A 26,582-nucleotide genomic window follows, 5' to 3' on the forward strand; every position below is an offset into this window, starting at 1 on the left:
TGTGACCGTTTCAGTAAACTGCAGCTTTAAAACACCACTGACTAGCAAAGATGAGCATAGAGCATATATGCCAAAGCTCCAGGAGTGGGTTCAGTCCCAGCTCACTGGGAGCCCTATAGCATCTACAGAATTCCACAGATATGGCATCACTGTCGGGAGGGACTAAGGTCAACTGACACTTGGGCAACGTTTTTAAAGCACTCACAGATCTCGCAGTTGAGCCTCTCTGAAGGAGGCACATATGGGTGCATACTTCCTCTATGTAGATAAGAAAACAGGGAGTTCTGTTACTTTTCCAGGATCATGGAGACACAATTATGCAAAAACTGGTCTCCTGTGTGGCTGGTTCCCCTCCAGGAGGCCAAAATAACGGAGTTGGCTGTTTAGTACACGGCAAGTGGAGGTTGGGGGCGAGGAGACGGGATGGAGAAGAAAAAGAAAAAACTGAAGGGCCAGTCTTCTCGCTATCAGAGAAGCTTAAGAACAGTTGTATGAGCAGACAGCAGTTATTAATATCATCAACCTCTTTATGCTGTAATCAACCCACCTACCTCTCTTCCCTGTAGATCAAAGTTAGAATTCTCATGCTAAAACATTTAAGTCATCCTTAGAGGACAAATGTCTGGATACCAAGGGGGAAAGGAGTGGGGTGGGAGGGACTGGGAGACTGGGACTGACACATTTACATTATTGATACTATGTATAAAATAGACAACTGAGGGGAACGCACCGTACAGCACAGGGAACTCTACCTAATGCACTGTGGTAACCTAAATGGGAGGGAAGTCCAAAAGGGAGGGGATATCTGTATGTGTACGGCTGAGTCATTCTGCTGTGCAGTGGAGGCTAACACAACACTGCAAAGCAACCATACTCCAATAAAAATTAATTAAAAATAATAATAATAAAACAAAACAAAAAACAGTAAGTCATCTTTTCTACTTTGTTATTTCACAAATGAATGCCTCCTGAAACATAACATTTGTACACGGAGGCAAAGTGTGGTTTTCCCCTAAACTCAGGTAATAATGTAGGAGGGTAGACAGTGTGGACACATATTTATATTAAATGAATCTGTCCTTGAAGACTGACTTCTGAAGGAAAAAGCTGTAAGATCCTGACGCTAACTGAAGGAACAACAACAACAACAAATCACTACGATTCCTGTCTTTATTCCTGAGATGCCTCATCTTTGAAATACAGAGGAAATTCAAATGAAGCTGAAATTACAAGTACTTGATTTCTTCCTAAATTATGAAAACTTTTTATGGATATGACAATCTCCATTTTTATGGATAGGATATGATAGTTACTTGTAAGAGAAACTGCTACATTTAAGGAAAAACCTACGGTAAGCAGTGTATAAGAAAAAATATTTTATAAAATACGCCATTACTGCCAGATTCTAGATGTAAGACGTCCAGCATTTTCAGAATGGTGCTCGCAGGAGCAGCACGTCTCCACAAGCACAAGGTAAAAGCAAGGCTCCCCTGTGGTTCGGCCACGGGAGGACACCAGGTCTCCTTATCGCCTCTCTCTTTATCAGTAATGTGCAGAGAATTAGTTTGCACTACCTGAACACTAGAGGACTGAATGTGTGTGACCATACACGAAATCATACTATAGATTACAAAGAAACTTGAGCCATTATGCCTTTTACTCAATTTTAATTTCAGACTAAGATAAATGCAAAATATGATACCCACACAAAAGCGTATTTTCATCTGAAATTGCAAAAGCTCCCACAATGAAACTACACAACTTACCACCACAGGTGGCTGTGTGGGCAGCAGGGCGGGCCTGTGATCCTTGGCTCTTCCCCTCTCACTGTTCTCTCTCCTCTGGTCTCCCACTCCACGACACATGGACGAACCTCCTCTCCTTCCTCCCCGCCTCGAGCCGTAGCGGCCCTGTTTATGCTGTCGCTCCCTTTCTTCGAATTCAAGCAACGCAGCTTTGGCTTCTGCTGAAAGCTCTATTTGAAAAGATGCATATGTGTTAGATACCTTCGAATAGCCTAAGTCAGATTTATAGGGAAAAACAGGAAAGAACTACATGACGATGAAACTTAGGAACAGCAAGTGCTTCACCCACTACGAACAACTCAACTAGCAGCATCAAGTAGGATACAATCACAGAGACACTCAGGCCCCATGAGTGAGACCAGTTAAATGGAAGACATGCCTTTCCCTTGTAATAAAATACAAGGATCGCCTGTAAATTTTAAAGTGTTTTCATTTGTGCTGAGGGAAGCTGAAAAGAAGGAGCTGAAGTTCAACCCAACCACCGCCCTTAATCTGCTAGGCATCTTGCAGTGATGGCGGATGACGCCGGTCAAGACCTGGCTCCCCCAGTCTTAAACAAGGACACTCTTCTAAAGCGGAACCAGGACAAGTATTAGTTAATACACAGTGACACAGAGACTCAAAAATGACAAATTCCTGATTGTTCTGCTTTAAAAGCAGAACTAATAAAATCACTCTCGAGTCAAATACTTAAGTTAATTTCATAAAAAATGGAAACTTATTTAATACTGTCATTTCAGATTTTCAGATTTATGTTTTTTTAAATAACAACTTTACTCTGTGAAGAAAGGCTTATATCCATGCAGTCTGATAGGGAAGCTACAGCAAATGAGAGCAAAGCCAGAAAAGAAAAAAACTCATTAATGCAGATATTTCTGGGACACCCAGTAGGGGCTGCTCACCTCTCTGACCAATGCTTTAGGGATACAAGAAACATATAGGCTCTGGCCCTAAGAAACTTCAGTTGGCACATTATTCTGAATTCCTAGAAGAAAAATGCTAACTTATTCAAATATGGTTCCTTTATTTTAAAATATTATCTAAGTTATGATAATATATCTTCCATTAATAAATGAATACCTTCTAAAGATTTCACTGAATTCTACTAAGAAGGATTGTTATGCCCTCTTCCACAGTGAAGGGTAAATTTTAAATATTACCAGTTTATCTCCTACCTTGGATTCCATAATCATCTCCAAACTCTTCCAAAACCTCTAAGCCACATTTCATTTTCTTGAAATTGTTTCTATGGTATTCCCCTCCCTTTCAAATGAATCTTTGACTCCATACAAAAGAAAATTTAATCTCTTCTTAACAAGCACACACTTTTATTCTCATCTTGACTACATGATTGGTTCACATACACATTTTATGCAGTGAATCAGCAATTATTTTGCTAGTGGTTCTAAGTGTCAAGATTAATTTCACTATCGCCAGTAATAAAATGGTTTCAAATGACATCTTTAATCAGCAAGTAAAACTGCTTTCCTCCAATTGAGACAAGCTGTCACAAAAGGTCACCAAAATATGACGGGATGAAAATTACATTTGTAGCTTCAACTGAAATGTTAATTTCCCTTTAAGTGTGTTCTGAACTATGTCCATAGTACGGAGTAAAGAGATGTAGCTCAACGTAACAAGGTTTCGCAGCGTCGGCCCTTTCCAAAATGTGCTTGAGAAAAACAGTTACATATAAATAATTTCATAATAGTTGAACACATAATGAACATCTATAAAACACTTTACCTGGCAAAATAAAAACCAATGACAGTCCGAGTTTTTTTCTTTTTTAAACAGGTAACTGAATCAAGAAATTTGTGAAAATCTTGCAAATACAAGGACCATCGTGTAAACTGAAGGCAGTATCCTATTGCTGGTACTAGGTGACCTTAAACTGTTTATTACTAGATGAAAATATTTTTCCCAAAGATCCTTTGCCTTAAGCAAAATTAGCCGAGGACATTACTTCAAGAGGACTTTATGTGGGCATAACAACAACGGTCTTCAGGTTAAAGCAGTAAAACATGGTTTAACATATTACATGTGCCAGTGAAGCTGAGGACACGGAAAAATCTAGGTGCCTCCTCATACAGAAAGAACTATCAAAGCCTAACTAAAACAAACATAGTTTTTCATTTATTGCTTGTACTGCTTCCAAAGAGAATCTGAGGTCCACCTCCTAGGGCAAAAGAACTGGCAGCTCTGAACTGCTGTGCTGACACTTCAGGGTAACTGGTCAATGACACCCACGTTTTAGAGATGGCTTTTGACATTTCCATTCAAAATAAATCTTTCCCTTACACATGCATGTGCTAGAAACCCTTCCCAACTGCATTCTGTGAGAGAATTAAGCCCTTTTACCCAATGGGGTCCTTTTTATGTAATGAATGAATGTATTTCCTAAGTACGTAGTTTTGTACCATCCTTGGGAAAACTGAGAAACAGTCACATTTTCTCTAAGGTATTTAATTCCCAGAATCCTGGTTGAGGATAAAAGCTCACTACTTAAGATCGTAACTCAGGTAAAAGCCCAAAATTCCATATCTAATCCAATCTGTAATTCAAAATACAGATCAACAACTGTGAATCAGGTTCTACAATGGTCAAGACTGTCATAAATATGAATTAGTGTTCTTCATATTTAAGGATGACATCATATATTTGAATGTAAAGAAGACTGAAAGTGACCAAATGCCCTTCCAGATTTTGAAAAGAACTCACTAGTCCACATGCAGATGGAAGGGTCAGAAATGGGGGATGCCAGACCATCATTTCATTCTTTTTAGAGTGGAGTGTTCTTAACATTAATCAATGATATCACAAAATGATTGTTTTTATTTGTATTCAGAATGTTAAAAGACACCATTTGTCAAGAAACACATATCATATGAGACGACATATATATTCCGGTAGCAAGGTATTTCAATTCCATTACAAAGAGTAGGTAAGCAGCTTTATACAATCAGATAAGTGCAAGCATCTGTATACAGAACCTGAAACTGGTATTTCTATCACCAGGAGTATACAAAGTGATGAGTACAAATTTATGTGAATTTCTAGTATACCAAATACTGTAGTAGCTTCTCTTTCTCACTGAATATTCTTCTTCTATATAAAATTAACCTTTTGTTGGGGGGAGGGGTCTTAAGGAAATAAGGGAGCTCACTGCTTTAGGAAACCAATCTCTACAATGAACAGAAAAATCGTTTTTGTACTGGGAATAATCCTAACTTTTCAGTTACTAGAAAACTCATGTTTTCAAACACTAAGCTTTCTTAAGTTAGGGCTTACAAATAGGGAACAGAGAAAGATACCTTTTTTAAGTATCATTTTTACTTGCCCTATTATCTAGCCAAAGAATCACATTCTGCACAAATACATTTAAAGCCTTTTTTCTTAACGTTTAAAAAAATGGTAAATGGTCAAACTGTTTATGCTTCAGATACTCTGCCTCTAAGAACCCCAGGCCCTCTCTGCCCGTATGTAAAGGGCCAACCTGCCCATCACTACCCACCTTCCACCCTCCTGTCTCAGGATGACATGACTATAGCAACTGAGAAATGCCCTAAAAAGAAAAAAAAGGAAAAAAAAAAAAAGATTCAACACAAATTCTTTTCAGTTAAGGAAGTACAAATGACCCTGAAAAGAATGAAATGAGGCAAAGATCCTGAAAAGAAAGAGATGCAGGAATGAAACAAGTACAAATTATGAACACAGGCAAGCAGGACATTTCAGAACACGTCAGTGCTTGGGTCAAGGTAAAGTGAAAAGAGATGAGAAGACCATAGCTGAGGACCAGGGGACGGGAGAAGCAAGGGCGCTGAGGATGAGGGGAGGGTGATCCATGAAATGCACCAGGGCCCATAGGAGCTGGCTGCAGAGAGGGAAGGCCACCATTCCTGACGGTGTCTGTGAAGTGATTTCACGTCCTTAGAACGTGTAGCTATCCCAATTATGAAGATTTGACACATATGTTCCCCAACTTATGTAACAAAGCCACAGGCCAGCTACACAGAAGCAGAAAAGGGATGATTCACCACCACCACCCGCCCCACATGCCACCCTCCTTCCATAATAAGCCGCTGCCCATTGCCCTCTGGTGTTCAGCCAGGGGCGCCATCTTTCCTTTGTTCATCTTATCCCAGCCCAAGATTGAGATGTCTATCTATTCCAATAAGCTTGTTCTGTAATGTTACCAATTACTTCTGCTGACGGATACTTTTAGTCTTTTCATCCCCGTTTTAAGACCTTTGATTCACCTCCTTTTACCCAAGCCCAACTTCTCAGCTCTGCTTTCTTAGAAACCTGTGGTGTACTGGTTCAGACTAACCGGCAACTTTATACCATCACTTAAGAACAGTCTAGGGAAATCCTGGGCCAAAAGGTAGGAGGAGGAAACTGGAGGGAGAAGAAATGGAGAACACTAAGTCTCTAGGTCAACCTTTCCACAAACCTTACTCAGTAAAGGAACATGGTAAGACTGGCTCACTACTGTTAACTTTGGCATCTTGTGAGCTTAGTGCCGTGACAGAGAATTCCTATCTGCCACTTAAAGACACACGCTCAGGGTTTCGACTGAAAACGGTTACAAATAACACTTTTATGAAGTAATAAAGGTAGTAACTAATGGTTAGTTTCTTGACTTTTACTTTGACCAAGACCAGAGAACAAGAACAACAACCCTCTGTCCTTCCATCCTTCCACCCTCCTACCCTCCTCCTTGGAGTACGGGACAATATCCCAGTGGCTCTCAAAGTATGGGTCCCAGAGCAGCAGGAATGGCATTACCCGGGAACGCACCAGAAACGCAACTTCCCTGGGCCCCACCCTAAAGCTACCGAATCAGAACAGCTGAGAGTGCATCCAGAAATATGTGTTTTAACACGTCTTCTGGGTGATTCTGCCGCTCAAATGTGAGAACCACTGCTTTATTCTTTGCAATGGGCACTAGACAGAGCCACAGACAAGAGGGGGCGGGGGGTCAATACTGGAAAAGGCTCTGCTGATTAGCAACAGCCTGCAGTAGGTCTGTAACAGGAATGATGTTCAACTGACTGTGCTACAAACAAGTCATCTTGTCTCATGGTTATAATAAAAGAGCAGCAAAAAGAGATGGTTATAATAACACTAAAAGGTACAAAATAAAAACAGTCTGGCCCAGAATTAGCCCTGGCAACCTGGACAGCCTCGGGAAGGGTAAAATGACCCCGTACCACCCCACACCACCTTCCCAGAGCCAGCCAGGAACCGCACAGTATGCATGAGAGCAGCCACAGACTCCAAAAGAAAAACTATTAAAAAAAACAATCAAATATTTTATTCAAACATGTTTTAATCCAGAAGACAAGTCACGTTTATAGACTGACCTGTACAGCACTGTAACTCAGCTCTCACCTCACAACGACCATCCACCCTGTAAATGCCATGCATAATACTCTATAAAGGCAACTTTTTTTTATCTGTTTCGTTAATCATAACAGTACTACGGAGGAAGTTGAAATGGGAGTGAAGGATGGGAGACAGGCAAAAAACGTTACCCAAAGTTTCTGGAATGTTTCTTCTCTCTCTAGTTACATCTGAGAGCCTAATAATTGTTCCTTCTTTCCTTTCAGTTTTGAAACGTAATCGTCCAGATTCTTCATCATCATCCTCTTCTTCATCAGACTCCTCTTTCATGTCCTTCTGCAGCTCCAAAGTTTCCATGCCTCCCTACATTGCAGACATACAAAAAACAAGAGGAGGGAAAGTGAGTTCATATTCTTTTGAATTAAATATTGAATAATGGTATGTATACACATATGTGTATGCACACATAAAAGCTCTTTATATTTAAGATGTAAAAATACTGCAAAATGTCCTATTTGTAAAGCCATGCGAAACATTAAACTGATCCCAGGAGACAAAATCTCAAACATTAAAAATTAACAATGTTAGAAAAAATTCAAATTCCTACTCCTGGTTAATAAACAAAGTCTTACACATTGTTACTACTTATACTTCTAAGAGAGCAAACATGAATTCCAAAAATCCCTGCTGGCCTGGAGTCTAATTCAGAGCTAAACAAAGTTCAATATGTTAATTAAATTAACACTAGTGTTCCGTGAGCTTATTAGCACATAACCCACCCTGTAACTCACATCAGATGACAGCACACTCCTTCCCATTACACAGGCTCCACATTTCCTGTAATTCCTGACCCCATCTACTTTGACTTTCAATGCCAGGCAAGCGCTCCAAATCTGCTGTTGGGTTGATCTGGTTTTTTTCAGCCTCCATAATCTTTCCTGTAACATTTCTCACCCCTTTCTACTTCGTTCCACTGCCTAGTGTTCGCTCATTACCACCTCTGGCTCAGATTATTAACCATAAAACTATTTTTTTTCTTCATTCACATCACACTAAAACCAGTTTTTATCTTATATTTCATTACATCAGGATTCCTATAAAAATTCTGCCCAATCTGGTCCCAAACTAAAAGTAATTTCTTCATCAATTCTTTCTGCATAACTCATGTTCCTTTTGACACTAATCACTTTCACCTCATGTTACATCTTAGTGACCTACTGTTAGGTAATAAGGTAGGTACCTTCTGACCATTAGGTTCACTTAGACTTTTGGTAAACTTGAAAAAAAAAAAAAAAGACCCAGAAACTACTCCTTTAGTCTCATCATTCATAATTCTTACAGGTCCTTTACTCTTAAAAGAAACAAATACAAACTACTTCATTAGAAAGTGTGCAAGAAAAAAAAAGATGCAATCATTTTGGATTCTTTCCCCAACATTTTCTGTGTAAAAAATGCACACACTCATTGCTATAAACCCTAAAGTAGAGAAACAAATGCCTGAAAATAAAATAATGAATGTAAACTGTAACTTTTAGCCTAATGATTGCAAAACCACTTTTCAGTATTCTGACACTCAGCATACTATAGAATTTTTTGTTTTTAATTTTAGTCCATTTCTTTTTTTTTAAATTTATTTTACTTATTTATTTTTGGCTGTGTTGGGTCTTTGTTGCTGCGCACAGGCTTTCTCTAGTTGCGGCGGGCGGGGGCTACTCTTGGTTGCGGTGCGCAGGCTTCTCATTGCGGTGGCCTCTCTCGTTGTGAAGCACGGGCTCTAGGCGTGGGGGCTTCAGTAGTTGTGGCTTGCGGGCTCTAGAACACAGTTGTGGCGCACAGACTTAGTTGCTCTGCGGCACGTGGGATCTTCCTGGACCAGGGATCGAACCTGTGTCCCCTGCATGGGCAGGCAGATTCTTAACCACTGCATCACCAGGGAAGTCCATTATAGAATTTTTTTTCATTAATTAATTAATTTATTTTTGGCTGCGCTGGGTCTTCGTTGCTGTGTGCAGGCTTTCTCTAGTTGCAGCAAGTGGGGGCTACTCTCTTTGTTGCAGTGCGCGGGCTTCTCATTGCAGTGGCTTCTCTTGTTGCCAAGCACAGGCTGTAGGCGCGTGGGCTTCAGTAGTTGCGGCACACAAGCTCAGTAGTTGTGGCACACGGGCTTAGTTGCTCCACAGCATGTGGGATCTTCCCGGACCAGGGCTCAAACCCGTGTCCCCTGCAATGGCAGGCAGATTCTTAACCACTGCACCACCAGGGAAGCCCCTCCACTATAGAATATTCAAGTACCAAAATGTTGGCATTTTGTTGGTTTAATACGATTACTTCTGTCTTACTCAATATCTGAAACCAAGAATGAGTGACGTGCGAGGTGGACGCAGCTATGTTTGTGCTGCACTACGTTCAAACTGAGCAAACGTCAACTCACTTACAAAATACTCTTCTCCACCGCCATTAATGCTCCAGAGCAGTGCTTCTCAAATTTAAGATTTATACCGATCACTGGGAATCCTGCTAAGATGCAGATTCTGATTCCGCAGGTCCAGGGTGGGGTCTGACATTCTGTATTTCCAAGAAGCTCCCAAGTGAAGCCAACGTGCAGGTCCACAGAACACACTTTAAGTAGCAAGGCCACAGAGGAGGAAAGGAAATCACTACCAATAAAGCAAAGATTCTATTACAATAGTCATTTCATGTAAAAACCTACAGGAAAATGTTTACAGTTCTCTTTTGGATCACCGAAAACAGAAACAATAGTGAATGGATATACGAACTATGGTGCATCCAAACCATGGAATGCTCTTTCGGCCATAAAAAGGAATGAACTACTGATACAACAACTGGGGTGCAATCACAAAGGCATCATGCTGATTGAGAGAAGTCAAAAGGTTTATCATTCAAAAGGTGATACTAAAAAAAAAAAAAAAGGTGATACTCTGCGACAATTCCACATACATGACACTCTCCAAGAAACAAAACTGCACTGGTTACCAGTGATTAGGAATGGAGGGAGGGCCTGACTACAAAAAGGATGGCACAAGGGAGCTTTTTGAGAGATGGAATGTCCTAGAATGCAAACTTCTGGTCCAAGTCGCAGGGTCCACTTCAGCTATGAACTACATCAAGGATTATACAAGCCCTGAGCTAAAACTGAAACACTGCCTGGTCTCAGTTGCCTCAAGTGCAGGCTACCTGGCAACATTCACTAAGCTAGACTCGCTCCTTCAGCCACTGGTCACTACCTCTTACTCTAAATACTGGGCATCTCCTTTGCCTATGTGCTTATAGAATTAACTAACTAACCTACCTGCCAAAATGCTGACTTTCTCTGCAGAGAGATACTTATGAATGGAATATTCATACATATTCACAATATTCCATTCACAACTAAAATTCCACTGAAGGGTGGTGCTGGATAACAATATAATAATTTAATTAGCCTAAGATTGTATTTTGTAAGAATTTAAATACGTATGTAAATCTCTGATTTCGTTATAGACACTGCCAGAAATATTTGGAGGTTTGATCTTTAGCTATTTAATTATCCTGAAAACCTGAAACATGTAGTTGTAATGCTTAACAGAGGGTGCATATGAAAACCATCATGAAAGTTCTTTAAAAATAGCCAAGTCCACTAAAGTCTTATCATATATACTGGGTGGGCCAAAAAGTTCGTTTGGTTTTTCCTGTAAGGTGGCTCCAGGGGCACGTAGTTGTCTCTAACTTCATTCAAAGCAATATTGTTAGACTGTATTGTGACAGCTGTCATATCAGCATGCATAAAAAAAAAAAAGTATCAAAACTGTTGAATTTTTGTGTAGCCATTTTAATACTGAAGATGGAAGACAAAAAGCAACATTTTTGGCATATTATGCTTTATTATTTCAAGAAAGGCAAAAACGCAACTGAAATGCAAAACATGATTTGTGCAGTTGTGCAGTGTATGGAGAAGGCGCTGTGACTGACTGAACGTGTCAAAAGTGGTTTGCAAAGTTTCGTGCTGGAGAGTTCTCCGTTGACCATGCTCCAGGGTCGGGTAGCCCAGATGAAGTTGACAGCGATCAAATCAAGACATTAACTGAGAACAATCAACGTTACACCAAGTGGGAGACAGCCGACATACACAAAATATCCAAACGAGTGCTGAAAATCATTTGCACCAGCTTGTTTAAGTTAAGCAAAAACACCTTCCTGACCTATTTCTGCATGCAATTCTCTACTTAACTGCAATGAAAACGTTCCATTTTAAAACAAATTGTGACGGGCGACGAATAGTGGATACTGTACAATAATGTGGAATGGAAGAAATCGTGGGGCAAGCGAAATGAACCACCACCAACCACGCCAAGGCCAGTCTTCATCCAGAGAAGGTGACGTTGTGTATATGGTGGGATTGGAATGGAGTCCTCCATTATGAGTTCCTTCCGGAAAACCGAACAATTAATTCCGACAAGTACTGCTCCCAATTAGACCAACTGAAAGCAGCACTCTACGAAAAGCATCCGGAATTAGTCAACAGAAAACACATAATCTTCCATCAGGGTAACACAAGACCTCATGTTTCTTTGATGACCAGGCAAAAACTGTTAACAGCTTGGCTGGGAAGTTCTAATTCATCTGTCGTATTCACCAGACATTGCATCTTCGGATTTCCATTTACAAACTTCTCTTAATGGAAAACATTTCAATTCCCTGGAAGATTGTAAAGGGCACCTGGTACAGTTATTTGCAGTTCTTGGCAGAAGGTAGTGGAACAAAAGGGTGAATGTGTTGTTCAATAAAGTTCTTGATGAACATGAAAAATGTGTCTTTTATTTTTACTTTAAAAACTGACGGAACTTTTTGGCCAACCCAATAGAAAACAACTATAGAGAACACTGCTTTAAAAAACTTCCCAAAAGTTTTTAGTGCTTACAAAATATTTGACAGAGGATACTTCTTTACTATATCATGATATACAAAAAGTATCTATTTCTACCAACAGTTAAAATTTACAAGCTGGAAAGACTGAGCAATTAAATTGTGCAAAAATTACAAGAGAAGAAAATTACAGACCAACCTCCTTCGTGAATACAGATACAAAAGTCCTTAAGAAAATAAAAGCACATGGAATCCAGCAAAAAATAAAAGGAAAATTCGTCACGACCAAGTGAGGTTTAGCCGGAAGCATAAGGTTGATTTAACATTCAAAAATCAATTTAACAAATCTTACTTCGAGAAGAATTCCAAATATATGTACATACTCTCCCCTCCTCCAGGAGTGGACCTTAAGTCCCTCCTCTCCCTCGCCTTGGGTGCAGACTAGACTTAGTTACTTGCTTCCAAAGAAGAGAGCAGAGAAAGTAAAAGACAGTAACTTTACAGAATTACTATCTTTAACTGGCAAAGGCCACCTCACCACATAATCAAGGCTGACATTGCCAGGGAGGTCCTGTACCCAGTGGTATGATGGAATGAGGACACCTAACCTCCATGGTATTCTTTCCAAAAACCCATAACCCCAGTATAATCATGAGAAAAACATCAGACGAGCCCAGGTTGGGAGACATTCCACAGGACACCTGGCCAGTACTTCTTTAGACTGTCATGGTCGTGAAACTCAGGAAAGACCAACAAACTATTTACAGACCAGAGGAGACAAGACAACAATGTGGTGCCCTGGACTGGATCCCAGAATAGAAAGAGGACATTAATGGAAAGAGGACATTAATGGAAAAACCTGCAAAATGGAAATTAATTTGGGAATATAGTTAATAGCTTTTAAAGCCAATTTAATTCACATTAATAAAACGGGGGATAAAAGTCACAAGATTATCTCAACAGATGCAGAAAAAGCATTGACAAAATTCAACACTCATTTCTGATTTAAAAAAAATATATCTCAGTAAACTAGACATAGAAAAGAACTTCAATTTGACTGAAAAACCTCCAAGTAGCTTATATTACTTACTTGATGAAATATTGAATATTTTACACCTACTATGAAGAACAGTGCCCTCAATGTTTCTATTCTACACAGCACTGGAGATCGCAGCAAAAGAAAGAAATAAAAAAACTAGTAGGAAGAATTAAACTGTTTATCAACAGGCAACATGGTTATTACGATGTTGGTTTTCCCCGAATATGATCTAAAGATACAATGTAATTTTCATAAAAATCCCAAACAGATTTTTAATAGATACTGACAAGTGAATTACAGAATTTATATGCAAAATTCAAAGGACTGAGAATAGCCAAAACAATCTTGAAAAGGGAACAAAACTGGTGAATTACACTTCCTGATTTCATGCCACAGTAATCAAGATAGTGCAGTATTGGCAATAGAACAAAAAAGAGATTCCAGAAAGAGACCTAAACTTAAGTGGTCAATTGATTCTCAACATAAGCACTAAGGCAACTCAATGGGAAAGCCTTTACAACAAATAATGGTACAAAAACTAGATAAACTAATGGGAGAACTGAGACTCTCACACATGACTGGTGGGAGTATAAATGGTACAAACACTTTGGAAAACCATTCGGCTGTTTCTTATAGCATTAAACACACTGCTACCCTGTCTCAGTAATTCCACTCCTAGTTAATGCCAAGGGAAACGAAAAACTACATTCACAAAACGATGTGTAAGATAAGCTTTGAGTTATTCATAATAACAAAAACAAAACTGGAAACAACCCAAATATCTATTATCAGAACACAAATAAGGTATATCCATAAAATGGAATGAACTGTTGACTACTGACATACACAACCACTTGGATGAAACTCAAAAACATTACGGTGAGCAGAAGAAGCTAGGCACACAGCATTACATCATCACAAACTGATTGCATAAATGTATGCAAAGGAGAGACTAGGAAAGACTAGTTTAAGTCAACAGAACTAAGAACACGGCTTGCCTCTGAGAGGAGTCAGGACAGACTAGAAAGAAACAAGGGGGAATTTTCTGGGGTGATGAACTGTTTCTCACCAACAGAAGGATAGTAACTTGGATGTATCAAAACACTGAACGTATACCTCAGATCTATGCCTATCACTGAATGTAAATGTTATCACAATTTTAAAAGTTTCAAATTTAACTAGTGCAAAGATATTTTTAAACTTCTCACTTGTTCCTCTATACAAGCCAAAACCTTTTTAACCATGTTTGAAGACAAAAGCATCACTGACACTGAAGTGGCTGTATAATTAGAAAGGCTTGAGAGTTAGTCTTCATAATTAGGTCTTTCTAATTTGTTTCGAGTACAGTGATTCCTTTGTATTAACCAAGGAAGAACATTAGTTAAATAAAAGGAGCCACTGAAAATAGACCTTTCAACTGAAATTACTTTTTAGTTCCGTAATTCAGATTCTAATGTGTACTTAAACGTAACTCCTAGAAAGAAGTCATCTGAAAAACTGCAATGTGCCTTCCACCTCCGTCTTAAGCAACCCAGAGCCATGAGCACTGCAACGCAAGGTGGAGTGCAAAGGTTTGGTTCATCAACACGCTGCAGACAGTTAATTTAAGAAAATGGGTCAAAAAACTAGGAAGACACCAAAACACAGGTGTATGCGGCAAAATAGAACTGCTGCTCTTCCCTGAGGACTATATAATTTATTTATACTACTAAAAAGGATGGGAGGACAGCCCTCCAAAAGCAAAGACTACCAAAAGGTACTGAAATAATACCTCCCAGCACCCACAACAGTACCGTGCATACAAGTTCTCAATAATGATCTCTTTGACTGACATTCAGCGATTCCACTATGAGGAAGAAAACAAGCCCAAAACATCTGTTGCCAGGAGAAAAGACCAGCACAACACCTGCCTCCAAGAAGGACTATTAAGTCCTGAGAGCAAAGAGCAATACAAAGAATTTTCAGTCAGTACAAAAACAAGCAACAAAAACAAGGCAATAAACAAACCAACAATCAAGGACAGAGGATAAGGAAAATGTGTGAGTGACTTTTTAAAAATATTTTTAAATACTAGATATAAAATTAAATTATGGAACATACAGCTTAAAAGAAAAAGCAGATAATATACCTCTTAACAGATGGTATAAACTATGTAATCTGGATGAGAGTTTACTTTCTTCTCTATAAAAAGAGTCACATAGAAAACAAGCATTAAGATGTTTCAAGTGAGTTAGCAGCAACTGGAAATCACAGGAGTTAAACAAACGCATTCTACGTCTTTCCCCTCCAAATCACCAAGGGTCAAATTTTAACCTCTCTGTATTTCCCTGTTCACAAAAGTTATTTTATTCGTGGCAAAAACATTTTAAAATATTTGACACAGAAAGTATAAAATAATCCCACCATCCAGAGGTGATCACTATCACCATTTGTCTTTATCCATCCAGACATGTGTTTGAGAGTCACACACACACATTTAAACATGCAAAGCTATGGAGGAACCTAAGGGGAGGAAATCTGTTAGCTTGCTCTTTTCACTTAACGCATCACGAGCCTCTTTCCATGTCCAAGAGAGCAAGGGCATCCTTTGGCAACCTGCAGTCCCCTGACCATCATTTATTCAACCTTTTAGAAAAATCTATTTACATTGGTTCCACTTATTTTCAACGCTGCAAACAAATACCCACTGCGTGTATCCTTGAACAACACATCTTAGATTAACTCTTGGATAACTTCATCAAAGTGGAATTATTGAGCCAAAGGACTTTCAGGCTTTTGATACTGTCACGAACAGTGTAGGGTCTGCAATTTTACTCTTCTTGCAAGTTAATAACGTAGCCTGCCACTGTTTCATGGAGGCTGTGAGAAGGCACGAGACTCTCAGCCACAGACTAGGACAATTTATTACTCTTAACAATAGCAGTAGCATTTGGGTCCAGCTCCCTAAGCCCCAATTCCCATTGGGCCATCTGACGAAGAGGGCCAGGTGACCCTGTGCAAAGGTAGCTGTATTACAGGAGGGGCACTGAGTTTAGGGAACTGTTATAATGAGCAGAAGGCATGGCTGCCCCCTACTCCAGAGAAAGATACATCTTTCCTAGATGCTGCTACAAAAACATCCTTGAAAAGACTGTCGGGAACAAAGGAGGTGCTTTGCTCCCCCGAACATGCAGAGACATGACAGAATTGTGGAAAATTCTTCTGGCAGTCAATATTTCCAAAATAATCCCCCCAACAGAATAAAAAATACCTGACCAATAATTTTGATTTTTCCCAATATTAAGACAGGTTAGAATTCTCAACTGTTATAATTTTTATTTTATTGAATATATTTTATATACTTAGTGATCATTTGCTTATGTTATTTTTGGATTACTTTCTCACATTATTTGCCCTTCTTTCTACAGGAGTGCTCATCTGTATATACGGAACATACTGAATATATTAACTCTTCCATACCAAACATATTAACTTTACTACATATACTAATTCTTAGGCTCATGGGTAAATATTTCCTCATACTGTCTAAACTTGTTTATAGTGTTTTGGGGTATTTCTCTATGACTTTCTAAACTTGTTTATAGTGTTTTGGGGTATTTCTGTATGATCAAATCATTCTTTTCCTTTACGGCTTAAAAAGGCCCAATACCAAGAGTAGCAGAGTAGTGAAACCAAGACAACTTGGTACTCATTTTTACTCATTCTCTATCATGTCCTTAATCATGAAAATCTCAGCTTTAACTGAATATGCTGTCACCTAATAAAACACTATATTCACCAGTCTCCTTTGCTGTGAGGTACAGCCACGTAACTAAGACGTAACTCATGAGATGTTTACACAGTGTTGTTTAAGAACTCTGAGACATGTCTTCAAAGGGTGGGCATGGTCTCATTCAGTCTTCCTGCAATCCACTGCTTGGATGTGGACCATGGTAAGACCAGCAGCCCTGGAGTTGTACCATGGAAATCTGGAAGAAGCCTGGGTACCTGATTACCTTGTGAGGCCAATACCAGATCTGAAATGCCTTCTGGAATTTTTTGACATCATGAGAAATAAACTTGTACTATTTGGTAAGTTTTCTGTTTTGCAGGTAAGCCTAAGGCTAACACACCATTATTAAAACATTAAAACATTTTCTTCTAATACATGTAAAGTTTGGTGTGAATTAATCTGAGATCAATATTGGCATAAGGTACAAGAAAGGTATCTAACTTTTCCTCCGATGACTAAGCCTTCCTAAGTATGTCTGAGATATTGTTATATTAAGTATGTCTGAGATATTGTTATATTAACCCATACATGTTATGAGTTCATTTACTTGAGGGCTGGGTCTGATCATTCATGCTCCTTCAAAGATAACTCTCTCCCTCAATCTCTCTGTTCAGAAGACACTGAAAATGGAAGGTAAGATTACCATTTTTTTAAATAATAATCCACTTTTGCTTCAATATTTTAATGAATACAGTTCAGGAACCAAAGTCGGAAACATCTAGATCTGCAAGTCATACCTTATCAGTTCCCGAAGGCACCCAAGCAACAGCATAACACCTACCAGCATTCTTATTCTTTAACTGCTTTACAATAAAATAGTTTATATCTCCAGAGATCATTTAAAGCTTAAAATCTACAAAACCTTTTCTCACTCTAAAATATGCTACAAACACAATACATTATCCGAGTAAGGAGAAGCATTACCTAAAATGCTGAAAGAATAAATTACTGGGCGGAAAAAAAACACAATGGAATTAATTTTCCAACTACAAAATACTACAAACTAATGAAGAGGAAATGAACTAATTAATGGGCGCTGGATTCCCAGGTTTCCCTTTCAACTACTCACCCCCAGAATGACCTCCACAGCCACTTCCGTCTGTCCCCCCCAACGCCTTAACAGCTTCTTAGATTTCTCTCTCAGAGATCTTTTGCCAAAACACCCTTTCACAGGTCTGACCTAATCTAGGCTCGTACTGGCTTTGCACTGGGCGGAACGTGGTGCTAAACACGACCCGCTTAAATCTGGTCTCCCTGAACCTCGGTTCGGTGGCTCATCACTCAGAACAGAGCAGTCACCAGTAGGAGAACCATTTCTTACTTAACGTCTTCTTTAGCTTTGTCTTGGTTCCTTGGGCTGAATGTATTTGCCTACAATTGAAGAATCTGGGGAAAGGGAGCGTTCTACTATTCTACCTTTTCTCTAAGTTTCAAATTATTTCAAATGCAAGAGAGACAGAGAGAAAGCACAAAAAGAGAAGTCAAATTTAGCTCGTTGGGGAAAAGCAAGGGTGTCCCAGAAAGTGTCTGTACGTGATCATATACTCTGTCGTAGCATTATATTAGGGAAAAGATAAGGGTAAATGTTTTGTATACTGAGTTTCTAAAGCACTGGTGTAAGACCTAAAGGAAATGACCTAAGCCAGTGAAATACCACTTTTCATGATCTCTTGGGAAAAAGAGGGAAAAAAGTATTAAGGAAAATAACTGAGAAAAAACATTATTAAGGAAAAAAAAAATTTTAACCCACAAGTTCTAAGACTATAGAATGATTTTGTGGCTCACATGCTTGACCCATGGGACAAGTTCTAAGGTTGGAAAACAGAATCTATAAGCCTCCATCTCAGAGCACACCTCTATTCATCCAATGACATCTATTTTTCCAGACCTACTTCACAGGCTACCTCTTCCATAAAGCTTCAACACATCCCACCCCGGTTCCCCAATCCATCCTCAAGACACACACCCGACCAGAGAGGCCCCCTGTGTGAGCTGCTAAAGCATGTACCTGAGCCTCTCTTCTAGGAGGTTTACTTCTATGTTTACATCACTGGAATTTGCCCACGTCTTCTCTCCCTTTTATGAGGCTGCAATTACCTTGAGCACAAGAACCAAGCTTCTCAATCATCCTTATTTCTTCAATACCTAACACAGCACCTAGATCCAGGGAACTCTGCAGTATTTTTTGAATAATGGTCAAAATTAACTAACGTTAACTAATTTGAAATAATTACAGCACTCCTTTCAAAGCACTAACATATACTGCGCATTTCAAAACATTTCTACCCACACTCCCATAAAACATTTAAAACATTCTTAGGGGCTTCCCTGGTGGCGCATTGGCTGAGAGTCCGCCTGCCGTTGCAGGAGACGCGGGTTCGTGCCCCTGTCCGGGAAGATCCCACATGCCGCGGAGCGGCTGGGCCCGTGAGCCATGGCCGCTGAGCCTGTGCGTCCGGAGCCTATGCTCCGCAGCGGGAGAGGCCACAGCAGTGAGAGGCCCGCGTACCGCAAAAAAAAAAAAAAAAAAAAAAAAAAAAATTCTTAACACTCAAAGGGCAAACAGCTATCTGGAAGCCACAGCTAACCAGAACTCACTGTCCAAAGATTCTAGAGAGCTCAGGGTTTTGTTTTTGTTCTTTTTTTTTTAACTACACTCATACTTCAAAGAAGAGATGTATCAACTTTTCGCTAATATTAAAAAGATGCTCATTTTAAATCTGGAAGAAAAAAAAAACTCCAGCAAACTTTTGGACTCTTTTTAAAAGATGAACAAATACCTCTTCAGTTTCAGGAGCAACCTGGGAATCAGTAATCTCATCTAATTCCTCTTCAGCAACACAGTCTTCCTGCTCTTTCATCCCTTGTTGCCCACAAGCCTGCAAGTATTCTTCATCCTAACAGCCATTAAAGAGAAAGTAAGTTTTTCTCATATAGCTTTGGGGTTTTTAAGCACTTTTCACCTTCATGACTCATGCTTAGTTATGTTAGCAAATTTTACTATGGCAATTATCAGACTGAGCAGAAAAGCACTAAGCACAAAACCAGAATGGGGCCTCCCCTGAGTGTTCATGGGCGCAAGAGAGCAGTATGCCAACCCAATCGCTGCAGGGAGTGATACGGACCCTGCTTCAACCTCCAAGGGCCCTGACAAGTAGCTCTTCTTCAAATCCAACACTAAGGAAATATAATCTTAAAAAGAAAGTGTGTATGTGCTTGCACAGAGCAGCTCAGCAGCAGTACGGGGGCTGGAATCATGCCCAATTCGAACCGTTTTTATAGCAACAGAAGACAACAAAAGTATGGGCAATTCAATTCAACTCAGGAGCTGTATTAAAATTACATGTTAGAATTAGTTTCTCCATCAGCCGCTCCCTTGAATCAGAAGGATGATTCCAGGTTTGCATGAAATGTAAGGGCATGGCAGCAGGCAGGCATCTCGAGGGCATAGGGAAGGAAGCAGGCAAGCTGGCTAGAAACAACAACTGCAAGGAAAGAAGGGCTCCTACAGGTATCACTACAAGTAACAAGATCTGACCCCTCCAGGGGAGCTGACCTCCCCAGTGCCCCTGGCCACCAGCTCAAGTGAACAATAGGCAGGAAGGAAGAGCGGACCAGCTGCGGGACCTGCACAGCCCTACTGCACAGAATCCAACAGTCTCTCTACAAAGAACAGCAGCTGTACCCAAGGTGACAGACCACCTTAGTCCCCACAACCGTCTCGCAAGACTGTCCAAACACACTGCATTTTACTTCCCCAAAGAAACTGTTACCATCCTACCTAAAAGAGCAACTATCACTACCCATGATTCACTGAGAGCAGAACTGTCGGATTTCAAATAAGGCCATACGATGCTAATCAAAATTGTCAGCCAACATACAATGGAGAATAGTCTACACCACTGAACTCTCACTGGGAAACAAAAATCTGCTATCCATTACATAAATTACCAATCTGAAATTGTTTTTACAGAACAATGTCTTATGAAATCTCAATCTATGTTAACTTTAAAGGCACTAAGTAAATCTGGTTGTGCTCAAAAGTATAAATCATCTGACAGTGTTCTCATACTCTGTTGAATAATAAATAATATACATCTCTTCCTAATACAAGAATACAAGTTTTTACATCAAATCCCAATTCACTCTCAAGATTAGGACAGCAAAATTCAAAAAAAATTTTTTTGAGTATGAAAGGAAAGAACACCACAATTTACTACCAACTTTTTATGGGAAAATGCAGTTTCTTCATATGTAAGATTGTCCCTTCCAATTGTAAAATTCTGCGATTTTATGATTCCACTCCCAGTTATACACAAAATTCCTCCCTGTGACGTTACGTGTGAGCTCAAATAGACAGAACATACTCGTGATGAGTAAAGAGTTAATTCTAGCTTTAGAGTATGAGTTAACAAGTCCTAAGCAGGACATGAACCACAGTGAAATAAACCATTTAATAAACTAAAATACCACTGGGATACACAGGACTGCAATCTACTCATATGTTCGTTACTCTAATAATGAATAATTAATTAATCTGTGCACCAGTGACAGCCTAAGACAGTAAGAGGCCCGCACTGCAGAGCTGGAGAAAAGTACTTCACAGCTTAAGTCCATTTTTCTCTTCCCATGCAAAGAAGAGGCAGTGCCAGATTCTACCACTGTGATGTCTATAAAGAAACCAATAATCTTAAAGAAACCGGAAAGAAAGGAAAGAATGAGTGTGGCTGTAAAGCCGGATATACTGAGGTGAGCTGACATTGCTCACAGACAGACATTTAACTTCGCCTTGTACCTTTAAACTTTACAACTCTCTGTGAAAATATTTGGACACGCTCAGTTAAGTAAATTTATTTACTTTAAGATTTTTTTAATTCTGAAAAAATTTATTTTAATGCGGAGAAGTACTGTGAGTATAATGAATTTGCATTTTTGTCTTTTCAATACGTGAATCTGAGGCACAAGATGCTGGATAGTTAAGTTGGATTTTATACAACAAGGGGCCTAAATGTAACCTCAAGTTTGGAAACTAAGAGAGGGAAAGTCCTCACTTACTACAAATTCTCTTTACAACAAACTCTGCAAGAACAGCAAAGTGAGAGATACCTCTTATGTGACCATGTGTAAGTGCCATCAAGCACTTTCCACGCTGTGATTTGTTCCACTAAAGTCTAAGTTCACAGAAGGCAGGGGCCACGCTTTATGCTGCATATTTCAGCAATACTTACGTCCCCACTGCTTGGACACTGGTAAAGATCTGTTGAGCTTTTGAATTTACAAGGGATGTGACTGACTGACCATCTTATTTTAGGGATGAGCAGTAGAAATACTAAAACGCTCTAACCAGGGAATAACGGGGCACATTTTTTAAAGACCTTGGCTTAATTTTTAAGAATCATTTTAATTTACAGTGTCTCACTTTAACATAGTATATGGACACACCAGTAAACCAGAGAGCACCTGTCCACACTACTGAAGGATTTATTACCAAAAGAAACCATTACAGAGTTATCGAAAAAACAAGGACCCATGATGCCTTTTACAGGATTCTGTTTACCAAACCTAGAAATATTTTTTCATTACTATATCTACTAAAGAGAAAGCATTCAAAAAGAATAAATCTTAAAAATAACACTGCGATATATAAACGCAACTGTGTTTGGAACTAAATATTCTAAGGCTCCACGTAAACGATTAGTGTCTTTCAAAACTACACACACACAAATTTTTTATCAAATGAAAAATTACCTACTCTGAATAGAAACATTAAGAGATAAAGGCAGAACTCTAGCCCTAATGCTGCATGCCTCCACCCCATTCCAGCAACCCCACTCACACTGCACCTTGGGGGAGACCAGCACCCTGAAAACCCTAAGATTCTACTGCACCTATGGAGGTCATGCCCTTCCAACATAAATTTCTTTTAATGCTTATTTCAAAAACAAATCTTTTTTAATGATAAATCATGAAGACAGATGAGCAATCTTTCACTAATACCTTTTTCTTTCTTGACAGTTCAACCTAAAAAAAAAAACTACCAACCAAAACCACCTTTCTGAAATAAAAATCAGTGCAATCTTTGCTTCCTGATTACAGATAACAAATTATGGGTGACATTTCCTAAACTAACCTCCAATCTCTTTATTCATGTTTAGACAGTTCTCAGTTACAAAAAAGGATGAATGAACAGGACATCAATCACTCTGGAATATTAGCACCTTAAAGATGTCTTTAGCAGGTCAATAATCTTTTCACCTTAGAAGGACTTTATCAGATCTTGTCTAAAGCCTGGATAAAAGCCCTGCATTAAGTACTTCTAACAATTGACAGTGTATCTCCACCACACAAAGCTGTTTTCTTCCTCAAGGTCACGATTCTGTGCAGCCTTCCAGGATGACAAAGGAGCATTACCTCCGGCCAAACAAGCTGTCAACACAAACTTTGTCAGAGCGCAGATAAAGAAACTGGCAGACAGTGATAATAAGGTCTAATTTCCCGCCCTCCCAGGGGAGGGAAACAGATTTCAAATCAGTCTAGAAACCTGTACCCAGGCAGCCATGCTCTCTTCGGCCATACAAAGGAGAAAGACTCACTGTGAACTCATCTAAAGGCTCGTTGATCTCGATGTCTAACACCTCGTCGCTGTACAGCGGCTCCTCCTCCGGCTCCCCCGCGTACTCGATGTGGTCTTCTGCCAGCTCAGCACCGTGGCCTTCATACTGTCCTTCTTCCTGGTACTCAGGAGCATACAGTTCAGATCCATCAGACTTGTGATAAACGAGTTCATCCTCTCCTTGTTCATACTCGGATTCCTGTTCTCCAGACTGGTCATTAGTGTTGTCAGACAGTTCAAACGATGTGACCATGCCAGATGTGGTATTCAGACTAATTGTGACACCCTGAGAACTAGAGGAGACAAAAATACAAAGAAAGGCAGGCAACTGGAGTGAAGCTCAAAACTAAATCACTGCATAAGTTAACTGTTAGAAAGACCAGTGAGAAGTTACTCCAGTGGCTGCTCAATGCACACTGACAACAACGACTGCAAGCAAAACTCAATGTGCTCCCTACTAAGCCAGCACTACAAACCCTCCCGCACACCGCAGAGCTCAGTGCACTACACTGAGCCAGGGCCAGCACCAGACTCCTACTGCATAAGGCGCCCCCTCTATCATCAGCTGCAGCTTATGTGACCAGGAGAATCAGAGCAACCATGAGAAACAGGTCTACCTGGCAAAAGTCCAGGACTGAAAGCAAATAGACTACGTTTCATTCTAACTTCCAGAATGAAATGGGTGGTATCTATTTTCTAAAACATCCAGGTAAAACTAGGAGTATTACTCTATAAACAGAAAATCATAGATGGAATTTTAAGAACAACTTGTTTTCTTTTTTAAATCTATGATGCAAACTATAAACTCCTATTTAAGAAATCAAAATATTAAAAATCTGCATGAAAATACATTTCAATGTTCAACTAAAGTTTATACTAGCCACAAATTTTTTTAAAAAAGTTAATTTCTGAGTAAAATAAACGAGGGCAGTTTTAAAACTGCAAAAAAAGAAATCACATTCCACCTGTTAAATCACAACAGATAAATGTCAAACAATTAAAAATGCATAATAACACTTAAAACACCAAGGTTTTGTAGCTAAATCTAAGTTTACACTTATTAAGTATCCAATCCTAGCAAAAGATTGAACATGCCACATACACTTGAAGACATATGGCTAAAAACATTCCAAAGGTTTATTTCAAGGGCAATTTAACTAACTCAAAAGATCAAAATATAATAATGATGTCACGGAATGGAACTGGGAAACAAATAACTGACAAAATAAATTAATTTAAAACTTGTTACCCATTATGTTAGAAAAACTATTACAAATCTATAGCTCAACAATGAATGGAATATATTTGTTAACTACATCTATAAGCAAGAAGCATCTCTATATTTTCACAATAAATGTTTCCTCATAAAACTGAAAAAATTGTTCCACCTAACAGAGTATACTAAATGCCTCTTCCTCTTCTAATTGCGTTACTATGTCGGCAACAGAAAGATATTCTTTATTGCCATGCACTGAGTATTTGTGCCCCCCCCCTCCAAATTCATGTGTTGAATCCTAAAACCCAATGTGATGGTGTCTGGAGGTGAAGCCTTTGGGAGATGCCTAGGTCATGAGGGTGGAACCTCTGAATACGATCAGTGCCCTTATAAAAGGGACCCGAGAGAGCTCCCTCACACCTTCCAACCATGTGAGTACACAGTGAGAGGGCTGGGGGTCCTCACTAGAACCCAACCAGGCCAGCACCTCAACCTAGGACTTCCTGGCTCCCAGAATCGTGAGAAATAAATTTCTGTTCTTTGTAAGCTACCCTTTTATGAAATTTTGTTATGGCAGCCCAAACAGACGAAAACAACTATATTCAGAGAGTCAACTAGAGGCGAAGTACAGTCCAAAGGAGTTTTCAAAATGGCAATTCAGTTACTAGGTATGTATAGATAAAAACTGTCTAAAATGAAAACAAAAGCAGTAACATCAAACTGTGACCAACAGTATTAAGAGTGGGGGGCCACTGCCCCCCGTCCAAATAAAAGAATTCTTTAAAAGAGCGGTGCATATACCTGTACTGAACTTTTATAACCAGCACTCAACAGAACTCTCAGAGGTCATTAAATGCAAGACCAACACTGATTTTAAACAGTTGATCTATTTATAGAAAAATATATATGGCTTCCACATCAAAAAGTTATATTAATATCCTGTTTACAATATAATCATGTTAAAGATACAGTACTACATTATCATTTATATCCCACTATAATTATAAATTAGTCACTAGAAATTTAGTTACATAAAGAACATTTTTAATGAGCTAATGTTGAGTACCTGAAATTTTCTTCCTCTTCGTTATCACTCTGCAGAAGATCATCATTTAGCTCCTCATCTGACAAATCCGACTGATTCTAATTAAAGTAAGAAATCTAATTAATGCATGTCAGTTCCACAAAAAAAGACTTGTTACAAAAGTGCAAAATTACGTTGACTGGATTGTTTCTAACCTTGTTATTAAAACATCTACCATTCAGAAAGTTTTCTCAGTTTGATATAACCATTTGCCAGTCGAGATTCTACATATGGCATACTGGCTAACTACCCCAGACTAATTTTTATTTATTTATTTTTAATTAATTTATTTATTTATGGCTGTGTTGGGTCTTCACTGCTGTGCGTAGGTTTCTCTAGCTGCAGCGAGCAGGGGCTATTCTTCGTTGCAGTGCGCGGGCTTCCCACTGCAGTGGCTTCTCTTGTTGTGGAGCACGGGCTCTAGGGCGTGTGGGCTTCAGCAGTTGTGGAGCGCGGACTTAGTCGCTCCGCAGCACGTGGGATCTTCCCAGACCAGGGCTCAAACCTGTGTCCCCTGTATTGACAGGCGAATTCCTAACCACTGTGCCACCAGGGAAACCCCAGACTAATTTTTAGATGCCCAGTCAAATAAGTATAGAAGCAGCAAGCATAATGATCATATTTACTATAACTCTTAATGAAAGAAAAAAAGGAACGAGTCCTTTGGCAGTATCCTATAAACAAGTAATTTTTTCTTACCACAAAAAAAAAAAAAAAAAAAAAATGGGGCTTCCCTGGTGGTGCAGTGGTTGAGAGTCCGCCTGCCGATGCAGGGGACACAGGTTCGAGCCCTGGTCCGGGAAGATCCCACATGCTGCAGAGCAACTAAGCTCATGCGCCACGA

The 26,582-nt window shown here is 39.4% G+C and overlaps 1 protein-coding gene across 10 annotated transcripts in view; it reads right to left on the minus strand.

The window, feature by feature from the left end:
* RBM33 (RNA binding motif protein 33) overlaps positions 1 to 26,582 on the minus strand; it is a 116,627-nt gene that overhangs the window by 68,496 nt on the left and 21,549 nt on the right. For 8 of the 10 annotated variants that reach the window (XR_003431810.1, XR_003431809.1, XM_027101393.1 and 5 more), the window contains exons 4-8: positions 25,721 to 25,797; positions 23,419 to 23,731; positions 19,606 to 19,722; positions 7,343 to 7,514; positions 1,767 to 1,975 (exon numbers count right to left, since the gene is read on the minus strand). Coding sequence is in view for 8 of the 10 variants with exons in the window: in XM_027101393.1 (XP_026957194.1) it covers positions 1,767 to 1,975; positions 7,343 to 7,514; positions 19,606 to 19,722; positions 23,419 to 23,731; positions 25,721 to 25,797 (888 nt within the window). In the remaining 2 variants the exon portion in view is untranslated. The remainder of the gene's footprint in view (positions 1 to 1,766; positions 1,976 to 7,342; positions 7,515 to 19,605; positions 19,723 to 23,418; positions 23,732 to 25,720; positions 25,798 to 26,582) is intronic. The other 2 variants (XM_027101394.1, XM_027101390.1) reach the window with 1 other exon arrangement.

This window comes from Aethalodelphis obliquidens, unplaced genomic scaffold (genome assembly GCF_003676395.1).
Source record: "Aethalodelphis obliquidens isolate GAN/ISIS:26980383/991018 unplaced genomic scaffold, ASM367639v1 scaffold5, whole genome shotgun sequence".
Classification (NCBI taxonomy): domain Eukaryota; kingdom Metazoa; phylum Chordata; class Mammalia; order Artiodactyla; family Delphinidae; genus Aethalodelphis; species Aethalodelphis obliquidens.